This window comes from Notamacropus eugenii, chromosome 4 (assembly GCF_028372415.1).
Source record: "Notamacropus eugenii isolate mMacEug1 chromosome 4, mMacEug1.pri_v2, whole genome shotgun sequence".
NCBI classification, from domain to species: domain Eukaryota; kingdom Metazoa; phylum Chordata; class Mammalia; order Diprotodontia; family Macropodidae; genus Notamacropus; species Notamacropus eugenii.
In genome coordinates, this window is record NC_092875.1 from 48,877,720 (window position 1) to 48,896,354 (window position 18,635).

The following is an 18,635-nucleotide window of genomic DNA, read 5'->3' on the forward strand; positions in this document are numbered from 1 at the left end:
ATTCATGTAAGATTTCACTGAGGAATGATTTCAGGTAGGTTTTCATTGTCCAAAGAAGTTCAGCCTGCGAGTGGAGAAGTCCCAGGGGTGGTGCAGCAATGTGTAGATGGAAAGTAGGAATGGCAGAAATGCTTTATGTCTTTGCGGGGAGGCAAGGCAAGGTAAGCATTCTGGAGTTCTGGTGACTAGAAAGAGTATTTCATGTGCAATCCCATGGGAAGGGAATAAGCATTTTTATATTACCTGCTATATGCCAGGCACTCTGCTAAGCACTTTATAAGTATTATGTCACTTAATCCTCACAATTGTTCTGTGAGGTAGGTATGGTTATGATCCCTATTTTACAGTGGAGGAAACTGAGGCAACAAAGGTTAAGTGACTTGGCCAGGATCACACAGCTAGTATGTATCTGAGTCTAGATTTAGGCTTAGGTTTTCTTGACTCCAGACCCAGCACTCTATTCACGCTGAGAGATCAGGAGACCCTCCTGGGGAAGATACAGACTGTATACTCAGTGCCTTGCATAGATTCTTACAGTAGTATTGGAAAGTAGGTACTGTTATTATCCCAGTTTACAGGTGAGGTAACTCAGGCAAATAGACTTGCCCAACTTCACATAACCAATAAGTATCTGAGGTTGGATTTGAAATCAGGTCTTCAGGATTTTTAGTTCAACATTTTATCCACTGCACCAGCTCTCTCTAATTGAATTATATGAAAACAGCACCAGAAGTGTTGGTGGTGGGGGTCAGAGCTAGGCTTCATGTGTGTCAGGTAGTACACTATCTGTAGTTTCCATTTCTGTCCTCTACCTCTCTTTCCCTCCTCCCTAACCATTTCTCTTCCTAGAGACTTCCCGTTGCTTCCTTCTTACCACTCAGATAATTTTCTCCAGATTTTAACCCCGTTCTTGGTCTTTTTCTGATTTCTTTCCACTCACTGTACTCTTACCCACTATGCTCCCTTCTTGCCTATGAAGGAACCCTTCATACCCTGACCAAGGCAGCTGAGCCTGCCCCCAGCAATGATCCCTGTGGCTTGGCCATGCCTCCCCAACAAAGTGACCTGAATAATTAGGGTCTTGTTTATGTGGAGCTTGCTAGGACCATAACCTACAATCTGTTTGCTGAGCCATGCTTCCGTTTTATCAAAGGGCAGACAGCTGACTGCTTTTGACATCTATAGTATAGAAACTGGGTGCAAATCCCGCCTTCCTATGGGTGACTTTGGGCCACATCACCTGCCCTGGATTTCAGCTTTTGCATCTATAAAGTGAAAAGTGCTGATTAGAAGTTCTTTCTGGCCACTTCCATCTCTAGAGATAGGGTGGCATGATCTAGGACACTATGACAATACAGGGGAAAGAAGGCTGTGTCTGGAGCCAGAAGATTGGATTTGAATTCCTTCTCTCTCATTGACCAAATGATTTTGGGAAAATCATTTCTCCTCTCTGGGTCTCAGTTTTCTCATTTGTAAAATAAAAAATGCTCGATTAGGCGAGCTTGGAGATCTCTTACAACTCTTAACCCATTGTCTTGGGACAATGAGCTGACATCACGAAAGGCCATGTATTTGGGTGGAAAGAACACTAGATTTGAAGTCTGGAGACCAGAATTCAAATTCTGCCTCAGACATTTACCAACTCTGTGACTCTGGGCAAGTCACGCCTCTCTTTCTCTTTCTATAAAATGGGGATAATAATCCTTTTATTACCTTTCTCAGAGAGTGGTCAGGAAGGTGCTTTGTAAATCTTAAAGTTCTATAGAAAAGTGAGTTAATACTATTCTGAGGTAATTTGGGTAAGAAGACGTGGCTTTGAGTCTCAGTCTGGTCAATCATTAACTGTGTGACCTGGGCAATTTCCTTCACCTCTCTGAACCTCAGTTTTCTCTTCTGTAAAATGAGAGAGGAGAATTATAAAGTTCTTTCCAGATTTAACAATTTGTGACTTTTGTAAATGACACCTGTTAAGCCATTTTCATAAATATTCCCCAGAATTCCTTCCTTTGGCTTTCCATTACTGTGTCTACTTCATTTCCTGTCAATGAGATAAGTGCAAAAGAGATGCTTCTTTCCAGGCTAGTTGGAAATTCCATCTTCTGATTGGGCAGCTGATGTATCAGGAAGGTAGTCATCATGATGGGAGGAGGGTAACTCATTGGATCTGTTGGCCCTTCCTGAGGTTCCTGAGATATCCAGCTGTACTTGAGCCAGATATCCTGGCCACAGGGACTCAAGTTAAAAGATATCAATGTCAATATCAATGATGCTGGTTGAAAGTGTATTGCATTGATTCAGACTCTGCAACTTTCTGCCTTTCGACCATGGGCAAGTCATGTCTTCTTCTTAGGACCTGGCTCCTGAAACATGAAGGGTTGGACTAGAGATCCCTTTCAGCTTTAAATCTATAATCCCAGGGCCCTAAAATCTACCCTCTTTTCCCTTCTCTGGGGAACATTCAGGCCAGCATCTGATCCAATTCAACATGAATTTATTTGGCTATGTGTAGGGGAGGAGATATCATCACCAGCATTGACAAGTGCTTATTAAACACTTAGTATATGCCAGGCACTGGGCTAAGTTCTGGGGAGGCAAAGAAAACAAAAAACACCTTAAAGAACTTATGCTCTAATGGAAAAAGACTAATATAATAGCTAAAAGCTGGTCTTGGAGTGAAGAAGACCTGAATACAAGTCCTGACTGTCACATTCTTATTATACAACCTTGGGTGAGTGACTTTCAGTGCCCTAGGTGATTCTCTGGGGTTAAAAGTCACAAACTAGGAAACCTCACACTAGGAATTCCCTATAGTGATGGAGATTTGGAGGTGCCCCACCCCAAAATGTGCAGGGTGCCTTTCACCTGGGGTCTGTCCTCTTGGGAGGGACTCTACCCTGTCCTTTCTTGCTCCTGATGGTGGAGGTGCTGCTGGAACTAGAAGTCAGCCAGATGACATTAGCTATAAATGGAGATTCATCAGGGCAGTGAATATTTTTATTAGGAGAAATTAAATTCCAATACACATTATTTCTAGCAAGAGCTGAGGAAGAAAAAAAATCCAGTTTACTGCCTTTAATCAAAAGCATCTGCTCAGCTAACAGCTTCTCCCAGTGCTCTGGTTATGGGCTTGGTTATGAATGAACTTGTTGAAACAGGTGATGTGTACATTTTGGAATCCATTTCAGATTTGATTTAGGATGGAGCCACGGGATGAATCAGGTCTCTGATGCTTTTGTACCATTTATTCCATGGCCATAGATCATAGGGTCACAGGTACAGAAGTGGAACATACTAAAGAGACCCTCTAGTCCAATCCCTTCCTTTTGCAGATGAGGAAACTGAGACCCAGAGGGATCAGGTGACTTGCACAGGGTCAGGAAGACATGAGTTCAAATCCTGCCTCAGACACTGACTAGCTGTGTGACTCTGGGCAAATTGCTAAGTTTTCTTTGCTTTATTTTCCTCTAATTCACAGGATTGTTGTGAATCCCAAAAGGAGATGACATATGTAAAATGCTTTGCAAACCTTTAAAAGTGCTTTGTAAATGTTAGTTATTATTGTTATTGCTAGCAGATACATGGAGTAGTGAGTGGAGTGCTACACTTGAAATCAGGAAGACCTGAGTTCATAATCCCTCCTCAGTGACTTATTAGCTGTGTGGATGTCGTTTAGTCTATTAGCCATGTCTGACTCTTCACGACCCTGTTTGGAGTTTTATTGGCAAAGATACTAAAGATGTTTGCCATTTCCTTCTCTAGTTCATTTGACAGATGAGGAAACTGAGGCAAACAGGGTTAAGTGACATGCCAAGGGTCACACAAGCTAGTAAGTGTCTGAGATCAGACTTAAACTCAGGTCTTTCTGACTCCAGGGCTGGTACTCTATCCACTGCACGACCTAGCTACTGCCTATTAGTTGTATAGGTCTGAGAAAATCACTTAAGTTGTTTGCCTCAGTTTCCTCATCTGTAAAATGGGGATAATAATATCACTTACCTCACAGAATTGTTGTGGAAAGTGAATGAAATAATATGAAAAGTATTCTGCAAACTTTAAAGCTCTGTATAAATTCTAGCTATGACATTATAATCGAATGCAAATCCCTTCTATCAGCATGTCCTTCACTGGCCATCCAGCCTCTGACTAAAGACCTTTAGTGAGGGGAATCCCAGACATTTTAGCGAAATGGGGAAGTCCTCTTAACATCAAGATGAAATCTTTCTCTCCATAGCTTCTACTCGTGGTTCCTAACTCTCCCCTCTGGGAGCAAGTAGAATAAATCTCATTGCTTTTTCTCGTAATAGCCCTTCCAACAGTTGGAGAAAATCATTTCCGCTAAGTTTTCTCTTCTCCAGAGCCATTGACCAGTCTTCAAATGACATAGTGCTTGGAATGCTCTTGAGCCTGTCAACGTCCTTTCTAAAATGTAGTATCCAGAACTGAGCACAATGTTCCTAATGTGGTCTGACTATGGCATGGTGTAGCAGAATTATTACATAGCTTGTCTGGACATCATACCTACATCATGGCAGCCTAAGAACTCATGAGCTTTTTTTGGATTAACTTGAACTTGTGTTTCACTGAAGGACCCAGAGCAGTTTCATACCAATTGTCTGTCAATGTTTTTCGAGTCTATGCTTGTGAAGTTGACTTTTTTTTTTATTTAACTTTTAACATTTATTTTCACAAAATTTTGGGTTACAAATTTTCTCCCCTTTTGTCCCCTCCCCCCCCCCAGACCCAAGCATTCTAATTGCCCCTGTGACCAATCTGCTCTCTCTTCTATCCTCCCTCTCTGCCCTTGTCTCCGTCTTCTCTTTTGTCCTGTAGGGCCAGATAGCTTTCTTTACCCCTTAACCTGTATTTCTTATTTCCTAGTGGTAAGAACATTACAGTTGATCCTAACACTTTGAGTTCCAACTTCTTTAGCTCCCTCCCTCTCCACCCCTTCCCTTTGGAAGACAAGCAATTCAATATAGGCCAAATCTGTGTAGTTTTGCAAATGATTTCCATACTAGTTGTGTTGTATAGGACTAACTATATTTCCCTCCATCCTATCCTGTCCCCCATTACTTCTATTCTCTTATGATCCTTTCCCTCCCCATGAGTGTCGACCTCGGATTGCATTCTCCTCCCCATGCCCTCCCCTCTATCATCCCCCCCACCCTGCTTGTGCCCTTGTCCCCCACTCTCCTGTATCGTGAGATAGGTTTTCCTATCAAAATGAGTGTGCATTTTATTCTTTCCTTTAGTGGAATGTGATGAGAGTAGACCTCATGTTTTTCTCTCACCTCCCCTCTTTATCCCTCCACTAATAAGTCTTTTGCTTGCCTCTTTTATGAGAGATAATTTGCCCCATTCAATTTCTCCCTTTCTCCTCCCAATATTTCTCTCTCACTGCTTGATTTCATTTTTTTTTTAAAGATATGATCCCATCCTCTTCAATTCACTCTGTGCACTCTGTCTCTATGTATGTGTGCGTGTGTGCATGTGTGTGTGTGTACTCCCACCCAGTACCCAGATACTGAAATGTTTCAAGAGTTACAAATATTGTCTTTCCATGTAGGAATGTAAACAGTTCAACTTTAGTAAGTCCCTTATGACTTCTCTTTGCTGTTCACCTTTTCATGGTTCTCTTCATTCTTGTGTTTGAAAGTCAAATTTTCTTTTCAGCTCTGGTCTTTTCATCAAGAAAATTTGAAAATCCTCTATTTCATTGAAAGACCATTTTTTCTCCTGAAGTATTATACTCAGTTTTGCTGGGTAGGTGATTCTTGGTTTTAGTCCTAGTTCCTTTGACTTCTGGAATATCCTATTCCATGCCCTTCGATCCCTTAATGTAGAGGGTGCTAGATCTTATGTTATCCTGATTGTATTTCCACAATACTTGAATTGTTTCTTTCTAGCTGCTTGCAATATTTTCTCTTTCACCTGGGAATTCTGGAATTTGGCCACAATGTTCCTAGGAGTTTCTCTTTTTGGATCTCTTTCATGCGGTGTTCTGTGGATTCCTTGAATATTTATTTTGCCCTCTGGTTCTAGAATCTCAGGGCAGTTTTCCTTGATAATTTCATGGAAGATGATGTCTAGGCTCTTCTTTTGATCATGGTTTTCAGGTAGTCCCAGAATTTTTACATTGTCTCTCCTGAATCTATTTTCCAGGTCAGTTGTTTTTCCAATAAGATATTTCACATTATCTTCCATTTTTCCAATCTTCTTGCTATGTTCTGTGATATCTGTCTTTCTCACAAAGTCCTTAGCGTCCATCTGTGCCATTCTGGTTTTGAAAGAACTATTTTCTTCAGTGAGCTTTTGAATCTCCTTTTCCATTTGGCTGATTCTGCTTTTGAAAGCATTCTTCTCCTCATTGGCTTTTTGAACCTCTTTTGCCAATTGAGTTAGGCTAGTTTTCAAGGTGTTAATTTCTTCAACATTTTTTTGATTCTCCTTTAGCAGGGAGCTGATCCGCTTTTCATGCTTCTCTTTCATCCCTCTCATTTCTCTTCCCAGTTTTTCCTCCACCTCTCTAACTTGATTTTCAAAATTCTTTTTGAGCTCTTCCATGGCCCGAGCCCATTGGGTGGGCTGGGACACAGAATCCTTGATTTCTATGTCTTTCCCTGATGGTAAGCATTGTTCTTCCTCATCAGAAAGGAAGGGAGGAAATGTCTGTTCTCCAAGAAAGTAGCCTTCAATAGTTTTATTTCTTTTCCCTTTTCTGGGCATTCTCCCCAGCCAGTGACTTGACCTCTGAATATTCTCCTCACACCCACCTCGCCTCCTGGTCCTCCCAGCCAGCGTTTGGGGACTGAGATTCAAATGCTGCTTCCCGCCTTAGGGCTTTTGGCGGCGGCAGGGCTGCTATTCAGTGTGAGAATTAAGTTCAGGTGGTCAGGTCGGGGCAGGGCTCCCTCTCAGGCTCAGTTCCCTCAGGGGGTTTATGTACAGACCTTCCACAATGGATCCAGGCTCCTGCCCACTTGGGGAGTCAGTGTCTGCAGCCGCCTCTCAGCTTCTATCTCCCAGGGGGGCCCGAGCCATGGGGGCACCCCACTCCCCTCTCGACCCGCCAAAGAGACTCTCTCACCGACCTCCGTCACCTGTGGGTGGAGGGACTTGTGCGGGCCACTGGAGATCCCGTCCCTGAAGGCTGCTCGGATCTGTACCTCTTGGAGCCGCGGCCGCCGCAGGTCTGGGCTGGGCTCTGCGTCTGCAGCGTGAGGGACCTTTTGCGAGAGGTTTGCAGGTCCCTCTGTGGGTGGAGGGACCCGAGTGGCCGCTGGAGATCCTGTCCCTGTAGCCCGCTCGGATCTTTTCCTCACGGTGTCCCGGCCGCTGCAGGGCTGCCCTCTGCTCCCAGTCCCGGCGCCCAGTCCGCAGCGTGAAGGACCCCCTGCGAGAGGTTTGCAGGTCTCTCCGGAACAGAAATCTCCCTCGCTCCAATATTCCATGGCCTCTGGGTGCAGAATTCACCGTGAGTTGGTCCCCTCTAGCCGTTCTGTGGGTTGTGGGTTCGGAGCTATGTGTATGTGCGTCTTTCTACTCCGCCATCTTGGCTCCGCCCCCATGAAGTTGACTTTTTGAGCCCAAGTGTAGGATTTTACATTTGTCCCCATTTAATTTTATTTTTGATGTGACTTATCTTTCAGATATTTTGGCATCCTGAGCTTTGCATCCCATTGAGATGTTTTTATATCCTGAGTGTGTCATCCGTTGTGGGAGCTGTCCCTCCCAGCTTCATGTCATCTGCAAACTGGCTCAATGATGTCCTCACAAGAACTGGATAAACATATTGTCTATTGTTTTAACCAAGTCACAGATAAAAAACTGAAACAGATCAGGGTTAAGCTCAGATTAACTCTAACTGAGCTCTCTAACTGAGACATCCTCCAAGTTGGTAGTGACCCATTAATGACCTCTTTTGGGGTCCAGTCATTCACTCGTTTCTCTATCGACCTAAGTGCATTATCACGAGGATATATATAACTCACACCTTTCATTTTGTCCACAAGGAATATAAGGCAGGCTTTGTCAAATATTTTGTCCAAATCCAGGCTTGCAATTTCTGAGGCATTCCCTTGATCTACTAGTCATGTTACTTTATTTTCTTGTACTTTCAATGCTATGACCACTGGATTTAGTGCTCTGCAGGTGCTCCCTAAACCGCTGATTTAATAACTGATGTTGAATGAATAAAACCTGTTCTATAGTCTATGTGTTAGGTTGGATCATGGTCTTTTGTGACTCATTGGAATTCTGACTGTTTAGAAGACAGTCAGGGGAGATAATTGCCTTTGCTTATTTCTAATAGGATAATTGGATCACTGATTTAGAGCTAGAAGCCCCCCTAAAGGTTATCTAGTGCCCATCATTTGGGGAATTGCTAAAAAAATATTTCTTGTGAATGTAGTGGAATATTACCATGCCATAAGAACTGATTAATATGAGTAATTCAAAGAAGTATGGGAAGACTTATATGAATTGATTTTGCAGTGGAATGTGGGTAGATAGATGATGCAGTGGCTAGAGAACTGGGTTTGGAATCAGGAAGACTCATCTTTGTAAGTTCAAGTTAGACCTTAGACATTTCCTAGCTGTGTGACTCTGGGCAAGTCACTTAACCCTGTTTGGCTCAGTTTCTTCACTGTAAAATGAGCTGCAGAAGGAAATGGCGAGCCACTCCAGGATCTTTGCCAAGAAAACACCAAATGGGATTATGAAGAGTTGGACATGATTGAACAACAAAAATTACAGTAGAAAGAGCACTGTCTCAGGAGTTAGAGAAACTGAGTTCAAACCTCTTTTCTAATGCTTTCTATATGACCTTAGGTGAGTCCCTTCCCTTCCCTGGGTCTCAGTTTTCTCATCTGTAAAAGGAGGGAGCTAGATTCAATGACCTCTGGGTTCTGATTCTAGAACTAGCATCCACAATAAGAAGCAGCAGGCTCTCCTGATGCAAAGTGAGCTAAGCAAAAAGAGGAAACAATATGGTCAAATCATCTCCATAGTGTAAATGCGAAGAACTAAAAACTCCAACTGAATAATGTGCTATGAGGCAGGACTTATCGGGTTGGGGAGGAGGAGGAAGAGATGTGCTCTGGAATGATGGTGATTTAAAAAACAAAAGAGATAAATAATAATTCAAGTGATTTTCAAAAGGTCATCTGATCCAACCCCCCTCTCCTTGTTCTGCAGAGAAGGAAACCAAGGCTCAGAAAAGTGAAACGATTTGCTCACTTACAGGTAGTGAATGTCGGAGCTGAGATCTGAACTCAGGTCCTGCGATTCCAAATTCAGTCCTCTCCGCTGCATTGTTCCTGGAAGTATCAGAGAAGTGGACTGCACCATGACATACACCATATCCTTACCTTCTCTCCAAGGCAGGCTTTGTGTCCAGGCACAAAGTAGGCTCAATGCATTTCAAGCTTGGAGGGACCCTACTTCCTGACAGGATGTGAAGTTTATTAAGATTTTGAGAAGCAATTTCCAAGACGTCAGGCAACCTGTCAGATCTTGTGAGGACATCCATCGAGCCAGCTTTAGCCTGACTGCAATTGGCTTTATGAATCGTAAATAGGGAAGATGTGGGCCAATTTTACATTGGTTTGAGCCGCAGGTATTTTCGATATTGTCAAAGATGTTTTTAGAACAGATGAAGTACATTTCACATGACAAATGTATGGAAATTTATTCTTGCCTCATTCAAGAGGCTGCTGTTTAAGGATAACCCTGACCAATTGCCTAGACCCTGAGGAATCGGTTCCAGACTGCAGTGAGAGATTGGGGTTCATGAGGACCTTCGAAGGCTTCTCTCTTTCTTAGTAAACTGAAGCCCCACTCCTCAGCTTTGGCATCTGTCTTAACCTAAGTTCCAGAGAAAGAATATTTTCATCCTGAGATCAGCCTGGAAATATCCTCATCTTCCATGGCCAAGGAAAAGGGCAGAGCTGGCACAATACATGACTAGTCCCCCAAGTCTAAGCAATTCAGATTATTCTGACCCCTTTACCTGAGGAGTCTGGGCAAGCCACTTAACCTTGTTTGACTCAGTTTCCTTATCTGTAAAATGAGCTGGAGGAGGAAATGGCAACTCACTTCAGTCTTCCTGATTCCAGTTCTAGCAGTCCATCTTCTACACCATTTAAGTGCCCTGTGGCATTCATTATGTGATCCAAGGGGAATCCCTTTCCTTTACTGCATACCAGCATAATCCAGGGCAGGTCCCTTACCTTTTTGGAGACTCAACTTCTTTAACTGTGAAATGAGAGGTTTGTACTAGATAACCTCTACGGTCCTGGGCGGCTCTAAACTTAAACCTTCTCTTCTTCAGAAAGGAGAGTTACTGTTTTCTTATTTCATCTCTCTGGGCCTCAGTTTATCAATCTATAAAATCAGAATGTTGAATGGTGGTTTCCATTTATTGGTTTGAGGACCCTTTGAGGTTTCAGGCCAATGGTCTAAGGTGTTCATGCTAAAAACTTTTAAATAAATAATTGTAGAATATGAGGAGTAATGTATTAAATGACCATAGGGTTTTACAACCTTTCTTCTTTGTTATTGAAAGGGGTTCACAGAGCAAAAAAATGTTGAAAACCACTGGATTAGTGGTCTCTAAGTCCCATCCAGCTCCAAGTAATAGCTCACATGATTAACATGCTCTTCAGTTTGCTAAACCCTTCATGTGTCTCATCTCCTTTGATCCTTACAATCACCCTAGGAAGTAGGCGTTGTAATTATCCCCATTTTAAAGATGAGAAAGCTGAAGCTTAGGTGATACTTAGGCTCAGTGTCACACAGGTAGTAAGTATCTAAGACTGGATTTGAATCCAAGGCTTCCTGACCTCAGGACCAAGACACTATTTATTATACCATGCTGCTTCCCATGATATTTCTCATAGAGTAAATGATTCTATGATCCTCTTTTGGCCTCAGTTTCCCCATCTGTAAAATGGGAGGGGGGGGGGGTTAGACTAGTTAATAATATTCTGATTGGACTTGTGATTTCAGCAGCATAGGGATTTCTTTTTACCAATGCATATCTGCCCTGTCTCTGAATATTAGGAGTAGGGACATTGAGAAGTTAAGTGATTAGCCAAGGGTTACCCAACCTGTATGGGTCAGAGGGAGGACTGGAACCCAAGTTTTCCTGATTCCAGCACAGCCCTCTATCTACGATGTCAGGCTGCCTCTGCTTCCTACTATTAAAGTTTCCATACACGGCTTATGTGTGTTGCCTCGTTTCTCCTCCACAGCAATCTTATAATGAAGTCTGATCTTGTCTCCACTTCCCTCACCCATCTAATAAACTCCAGTGGCTTCCTATTGCCTTCAGGATCAAATATAATACCCTCCATTTGACAATCAAAGCCCTTCATAACCTGCCCCCCTCTGCCCCTTTCTAGCCCCGCTAGATCCAGTGAGGCCAGTTGTTCCTCACATAAAGTGCTCCCTCTCCTGACTCTGAGCTTTTTCCTTTACTGTTCCCTGCTCCGCCCCCCATTCCTGGAATACTTTCCTTCTTCACTCCTGCCTCCTAAATTCCCTAGATTCCTTCAGATCTCAGCTAAAGACTCACTTCCTATAAGAAGCATCTGCAGGGTCATCTCAACACTAGCACTTCCCTCTGAGATTATCTCCAATTTACACTCTCTAGATTGTTTGCATGTAGCTGTTCATGCATTATCTTCTCCATTAGATTGTGAACTCTTGAGGAAATGGACTGTTTTTGCCTTTCTTTGTATGCCCGGTACTTAGAGCAGTGCCTGGCACACATTAGGTACTTGATAACTAGTGGCTGTCTTGACTTGAGATTACGTTCTACAAGTATTATTATTCCCATTTTACAGATGAGGAAACAGGTTTAACAAGGGTAGATGATTTGCACATGATCACATAGTTAGGATTCCTTTCACTTCAGATATTGTATGAATCATTGAACTAACTCAACAACAAAATGTCATGGTATTCTTCCCCTTCAGACAAACCACTTCCTTGAGAATCCCCTAGGTGGTTCATTCCCTCCTGTATTTGACATGAAGAGAGCAGACAACTGCTTCCTTATTGGGAGAGATGATTGCTTCCTGACCCTGGCTGACTAGGTATGGAAGGTCATCACAGAACATGGGAACATTTCCTATAGTTCTTGACCACTCTGTTTGCCAGATGTTCATCAATTCTTTGCCTTTAAAAAAGTGAAATCAGAAACCCCAGATGAAGCAAAGGCAGCATGCTGGAGTGACCTCTTGAAATGCCCCCAGATCAACTCTCTTTGTTCTCTTTTGTCTTTTAAAAAAATCTATTTGGACTTTCTATGTTTCTAGGGATGTCTTGGTAGGATGGGTTTCTGTAAAGCCCTCTTCAGTGTGTTCCATCACTGCTGTCTTCTTTCTTCCCTGATCCCCATTTTCTTTTCATCCTTGCATCCCTATTCTCCTGCTTTGCCCCCCCCTTCCCCTTCCTTATTACTTATTCCCCCCATCTAACAATATACCATCGGGATTCTCCCACCACTTCAGTCTTTGGACTTTTTCACCCCTCACCCTTCTTTTTATACACACTCATATGTGTGTGTGTGTGTATACATATACACATCTCTCTCTCTCTCTCATTTATCTATCTATCCATCCATCTGTCTGTCTATCTATCTATCTATCTATCTATCTACCTACCTATCTATCTATCTATCTATCTATCTATCTATCTATCTATCTATCTATCTATCTATCTATCTACCTATCTATCCCTTTCCTACCTTTTCAGTCTTAAGCTTTACTCCTCCTTCCATGCAGTCTCTGATCTAGCAATGATGGTTTACTTTACACAAGACACCTCCTCTATGCTTTTTCACCAATTGTCCTGCATGTCTGGAATGCAGGACAATTTCAGCTCTGCTCCTGGCTTCCCTGGCTTTCTTCAAGGTTCAGCTCAAATACCATCTTCTACAGGAAGCTTTTCTAGTCTTGGCAGCTTTTAATGCCTTTCCTCTCAAATTGCTACCTCTCTACTTTGCATATAGCTTGTATTTACCTAATCCCTATTAGGATTTGAGCTCCTTGAGGTGGGGTCTATATTTTTGCTTTCTGTGTATCCTCAGTGTTTGGTTGCTTGGTATCTGGTAAACAGTGGATGCTTAATAATGCTTGTAAACTGGTTGATATGCCCATATTTATCTGTGTAAGTTTAGTATATGCTCAATTGGGTGCTTGCCCACCTTGCTCTGATTTGTTTCAAACTACTTTCTCTCCAAAGGCAGAGTCTTTTACCACCCTCCCCTCCCCACAAAGTGCCACATGCACACTGGCACTAAATAAAGAATTTCCCCCCATAATGATGGTCAAGTGCTGTCTTTTAATTTGATGCAAAAAAAAATTAGCTTTGAGAAACCAGTGCCCATTGTCTGTCCTGGGAATCTGGATAGTGTAGAAACCTGTGGAGGAAATTTTTCCGTCTGCCACACCCAAAGTGCTTGTCCTCCTGGTCAGGGCTGCTGCCTGCAGTGCCCATGTCTAGGAAGACACCACTGTCACTGGTGGGTGAGGAGGGGGTAGAACAATTTCCCAAAACATGAATCCCTTGTATGTAGTCACCAGCCAATGGCTTCTTGGTCTCAGACTCAAAAAGGGCCAGAGCAGCAGGTGATGAAGCCATCTCCTCCCTGCTTCCTCGGGTCAGAATGAGTGTCTGTATGTATGTATGAGTGTGTGTGTGTGGGGGGGGGGGTGCGGGGGGAGGGCACTAGACACAGACCAATTGCTTCATTCATCCCTTAGAAGCAGAGCCTGTTCCTTTGTGCCTTGTGGCTCAAGAAATCCGAAGAGTAAAGAAATTGGCCAGGTCAGCTCCATTGCTGGGGTTCCAGAGGGGCAGAGGGAGCCCACAGATGCCACAGCCTTGGGAGATCTATACCCTGGGATATGGGCTTTGGATCCCAGACTCCCAGGAAGCTACCCTTGAGATGGAACAGGGTATAGATTTTACATTGGATTTATTTACATGTTGGGGCATTAACACAAGAAGTCCATACATGCTGAAGATGTGGCTGCCTCCCAGTGAGGGGAGCTGTTCTAGGTGGCTCAAATAGGAAATAGAGTAGAAAAGGCACATGATTCTTTATCAGAGGAGTTGTGCACCAATCCAGTATTTAAAGCTGAGGAATCATCTGTCCAAGGAGGGCTCTCTTGATATGGTTCCCTTTGGACTCCACATAGGGGCAAGAGTGTTTTCCATTGCTCTGTAGGAGCAGAGCAATAGGCTGCCAGGAAGCCCAATGGCTGGTCCCATCCGGGGCCAGAGATAGTGAGTGAGAAAGCTTCTTCCTTCTTGGTGTCCATGGGAGGAGAGCTGTGGGGCCAGTAAGGACCCCAGGCTTGGTGATCTAATCCTTAGTAAGCCACTTTTGTCTCCTTCCCACAGTTTTTCTCACCACCAGGTCTGGGAAGAAGAGTGAGGAAGGTATCCTCTTATGAGGAGGGTGAGAGGGGTCCTCATCAGTGTCGCCCATGTTTAATCCAGTTTCTAATCATCCATTTTTGTCCCGAGCACCTCTGCACCACCAATCGGAGACCAAAGTTAGCCTCCTTGGACATCTCCACTTCCAGGCACCGTCCTGTGTCTCTGCTCACAATGGGGCCGTTCTGGGATGGGAAGAAGAAACAGAAAGGAAATAAAGTTAATGAGGAGGACTTCAGCTGTTCCCCTCCTAGAGGAGGTACATACACACGGTGGTGGTGGTCATAGCTTCTTGTGAACAAAGGTAAGGATGACTAGGTGATCGATATCTCTCTCTCTCTTTAGGATACTATGCCCACAGTCACATAGTTAGATTCCTTTCACCTCAAATATTCTATGAGTCATTGAGCTAACCCAAACAATAAAATGGCCTGGTCCTCTTTCCCTCCAGACAAACCATTTCCTTGAGAATTCCCAAGGTGGTTCACTCCTTCCTGTGTTTAATATAAACAGTGCAGATAATTGTTTCCTCATTTGGAGACTATGAAGAGGCCTCTGGGGAAAACGGAATCTCCCACCTCCACTTCTTGTCCCTCTCCACAAGCACAGCTCTCAGGCAGGCTCAACCACAACCTCTCAGGCCAACTACCTTGGGTTCAAAAGACTTGCTTTCTGGGAAGAGACGGAGACATAGATGCAAGCCAAGACTGAATTTATGACTATGAGGGGGACATAGACTCTACCTAGGTACAGCTCAGCTCCTTTAGGGACCTGATCATGTTGTCTAAAGGAACTGGGTATGTCTAGCCTGGAAGCCTGGAAGGCTTGGGGTGTGGGGACTAGACTTATTCCATTTAGCCAGAGATCTAAACAAAGAGCAAAGGATAGAAATAGCAGAGACTTGAGGTCAGGAACAATGTCCTCACTATAAGAGCTGTCCACAGGTCAAATGAACTTCCTGAAGATGTAGTGGGTCTTCACTCCTTAAATGTCTTCAAGAAGACGCTAGTGACCACTCATCAGATATATTATAGTGGGGATTCCTTTTGTGCATGAGTTGGACTAGATGGCTCGTGAGGTCTCTTCCAATTCTCAAACTGTGTGATTCTATGATACTGTGAGTCCAGATCATTCCCTGGGTAGTTCCTGCTCCCCTTGGATCCTGGAAATCCTCCAGGAAGTCGCTTGACCATTACTGTGCCTCAGTTTCTCTATATATGTTGTTATCCTGGACGCTATCCAATGTTTAGCGTGAAGTTGCTTCTCCCCTGCCCTTGACCCATGTTTGCCCTGGCCTCCATAATAACTTCTTAGCTTTGATGGGAATAGTCCCATGTCCTTGTCTAGGCAGGTCTAGGTTGAGTTCCTCTCTGAATGGTAGAACTTAAGGATACTTGTCTGGGGACCTGAGGGTTTTCATCAAAGACAATCATGAAGGAGCATGAAACAGTGGAAACAGTGTTGGATTGGAGGAGCTCCTAGTACCCCCCCAACACCTCAACTCTTACCTGGGTAAAATCCCAGAGTCTCTGGGCAGGGCGGGATACATCTTCACATTTCTTCAAGGTGGGTGTCCGGCCTTTTCCATCATCAATGAGACACTTGGAGTCTGGCAGGAAGGCAGTGGAGCCAAGCGGCCCCAGCTGGAGCAGACCCTCAGCACTGTAGCGTACCAGCTTGGTGAGGGGGAAGAATGAGAGAGAGAGAGAGAGAGAGAGAGAGAGAGAGAGAGAGAGAGAGAGAGAGAGAGAGAGAGAGAATATTAAATCCTCCCATTGTGAAGAGTCCAACCCAAGGGGGCAGGACCATTTCCTTCTTCTTTCTAAGGCTCTGACTGATCCTCAGTCAGTGGATGCCAAATATTGATTGCTTACTTCAGAATTAGAGCATCTCAGAGTGACAAGAGACCTCAGAGACTACCTAGTCTCACCTGTCTATGAATAAGACTTATGATTTCATTGTCATGAGTATCTCTCAGATCTTTGCATCATCATTCGCACCACTCATATTTATATGTGTGCCAGACTCTGTGCTAAGCAAGTGCTTTACAATTATCATCCCAATTGATTCTCAGAACAACCCTGAGAGATAGGTGCTATTAATATTAATAACTCATATTTATATAGAGCTTACTTTGTACCAGGTATTGTGCGCTAAGTACTTTACAATTATTATTTCAATTGATCCTTACAACAACCCTGGGTGGTAGGGGCTATTATGCCCATTTTACAGATGAGAAAACTGAAGCAAATAGCGGTTAATTGACTTGCCCAAGGTCACACAGCTAGCAAGTGTTTGAGGCTAGATTTGAACCCAAGTCTCCCTAGTTTTGTAGCTTCAGTTATCTATTTTTTATGCTCCTCTCCAAAAACAAACACAAAAGCAAAAAACAAAACTACCTGATAGCTAACCTTCATATGACTTATACATATATAATTTTATTTGATCTTCAACAATCTTGTGGGGTAAGTGTTATTATTGTACCCATTTTCCAGATGAAGTTGCTGAGGCTGAGAGTGGTTAAGTGACTTTGCCATACAAATTAAATCAAAAGTCATTAAATATTGAATCAGAGGAATGATAGATAGTTTGGTATAGTTGGAGAAGCAATGGATCTGAGTTCAAATCATGATTCTCCTACTTTACAACTCAAGTTACCTTGAGCAAGTCACTTTCCTGGCCTCAGTTTCCTCATCTGTAAAATAAGGGGGATTGGACTAAATGATCTCTGAGGTCCCTGACAGATTCAGTCTATGACACTGCAATCCTCTTAGGTGTCCTTGAGATTGAGTTTCCTGCCAGTTAGAAGTTTTTGGCCAATTAGTGAATTCTACTTATTTTTTATATTTTCATGCTTTGCATTCAGCACCCTGTGAGGCGCAGTGAAAAGATTTCTGGTTCTGGTATCAGAAGATCCTAGTTCATATCCTGCCTCTTCTGTTTAGCACCTGAGTGACCTTTGGCAAGCCACTTAAACTCCATAAGCCTCAGTTTCCCCATTTGTAAAACAAGGAAAGTAAACTCTTGGCTTCTGAGAGTTTGAGGTATGGGTGAGTAACAGACTAGTTAGTTGGTCAGTCAGTCAATAAACTGGGTGTTCCAGAAAAGGATCATGTTTTCTTGGCTTTCTTTGAATGTCTCAGCAATTTTCATTAGGAAAACATGGAGCCCCATCAATATGTGAGTCAGGCCAGGCCTCTAGGGGACAAGATGTTATCTGGCATCATGTCTTGGTCTTAATAACTCTGCTGGAAGCTATGGAAAGCCACGGCAATATTCACTTTTATAAGAGGAGGTTATTGCAAAATCAATCAGTGTGACATATACACCCAGGTATCTAAATAATAATAATAACATTATTATTATTAATAAACACAGGTAGTTTATGAGGTGAGAAACAGGAGATTAAATTCAACACTCTGCCCTCCTCTCCTGCCCAGACACAAGCGTGAGTGATTTAGCCTCCAATCAAACGTGTGTGTGTGTGTGTGTGTGTGTGTGTGTGTGTGTGTTTTAAGCAGGTTCAAACTTGCCCAGTGTCTTGGTAAGTGCTATCGGCTTTAATTAAAGGCTTCCAAATGACAGTCATTAATTTTACTGTGTACTTAAAAATTAAGCATGCTTTCCCTGTCTCAGAGCTTTGGAATTGGCTGAATGGTCTAGGACTTTGGATCTTTGTCCTGGGTTCCATTAGGATGAGCTAGCTCCCAATTATAGGAAAGTTAGGTGGCACAGTGGATAGAACACCAGGCCAGGAGTCAGGAGGATTCATCTTCCTGAATTCAAATCTGGCCTCAAACACTTACTAGCTGGGTGACCCTGGGCAAGTCATTTAACCCTGTTTGCCTCAGTTCCCACATCTGTAAAATGAGCTGGAGAAGGAAATGGCAAACCACTCTTGTATCTTTGCCAATAATACCCCAAATGGGGTCATGAAGAGTGAGACATGACTGAAATGACTGAATGATGACTACATCCCAAATGGATCTTCTGAGACCTTGGCTGTCAGATTGGGGATGGGAAGGGGGGTGAAGGGCAGACTCTGGCTGTAACAAGGAAAGTCTCAGTATGACTTAGAGTCTGAATTCCAACACTGCCCCTGTGATTTCTTATCTGGAAAATAATGGAAAAGGAAGGAAACAAGTTTTTATTAATGTCTACTGTCAATGAGAAAAGAACTTTTTGAG

At 43.3% G+C, this 18,635-nt stretch overlaps 1 protein-coding gene across 1 annotated transcript in view; it reads right to left on the reverse strand.

Moving 5' to 3' along the window:
• Nucleotides 1-13,967: 13,967 nt before the first annotated feature.
• Nucleotides 13,968-18,635, reverse strand: part of GALNT9 (polypeptide N-acetylgalactosaminyltransferase 9) — a 271,939-nt gene continuing 267,271 nt past the window's right edge. Inside the window, exons 10-11 of the mRNA XM_072600789.1 lie at nucleotides 15,957-16,124; nucleotides 13,968-14,633 (exon numbers count right to left, since the gene is read on the reverse strand). Coding sequence (XP_072456890.1) covers nucleotides 14,487-14,633; nucleotides 15,957-16,124 — 315 coding nt within the window. The 3' untranslated portion in view covers nucleotides 13,968-14,486. The remainder of the gene's footprint in view (nucleotides 14,634-15,956; nucleotides 16,125-18,635) is intronic.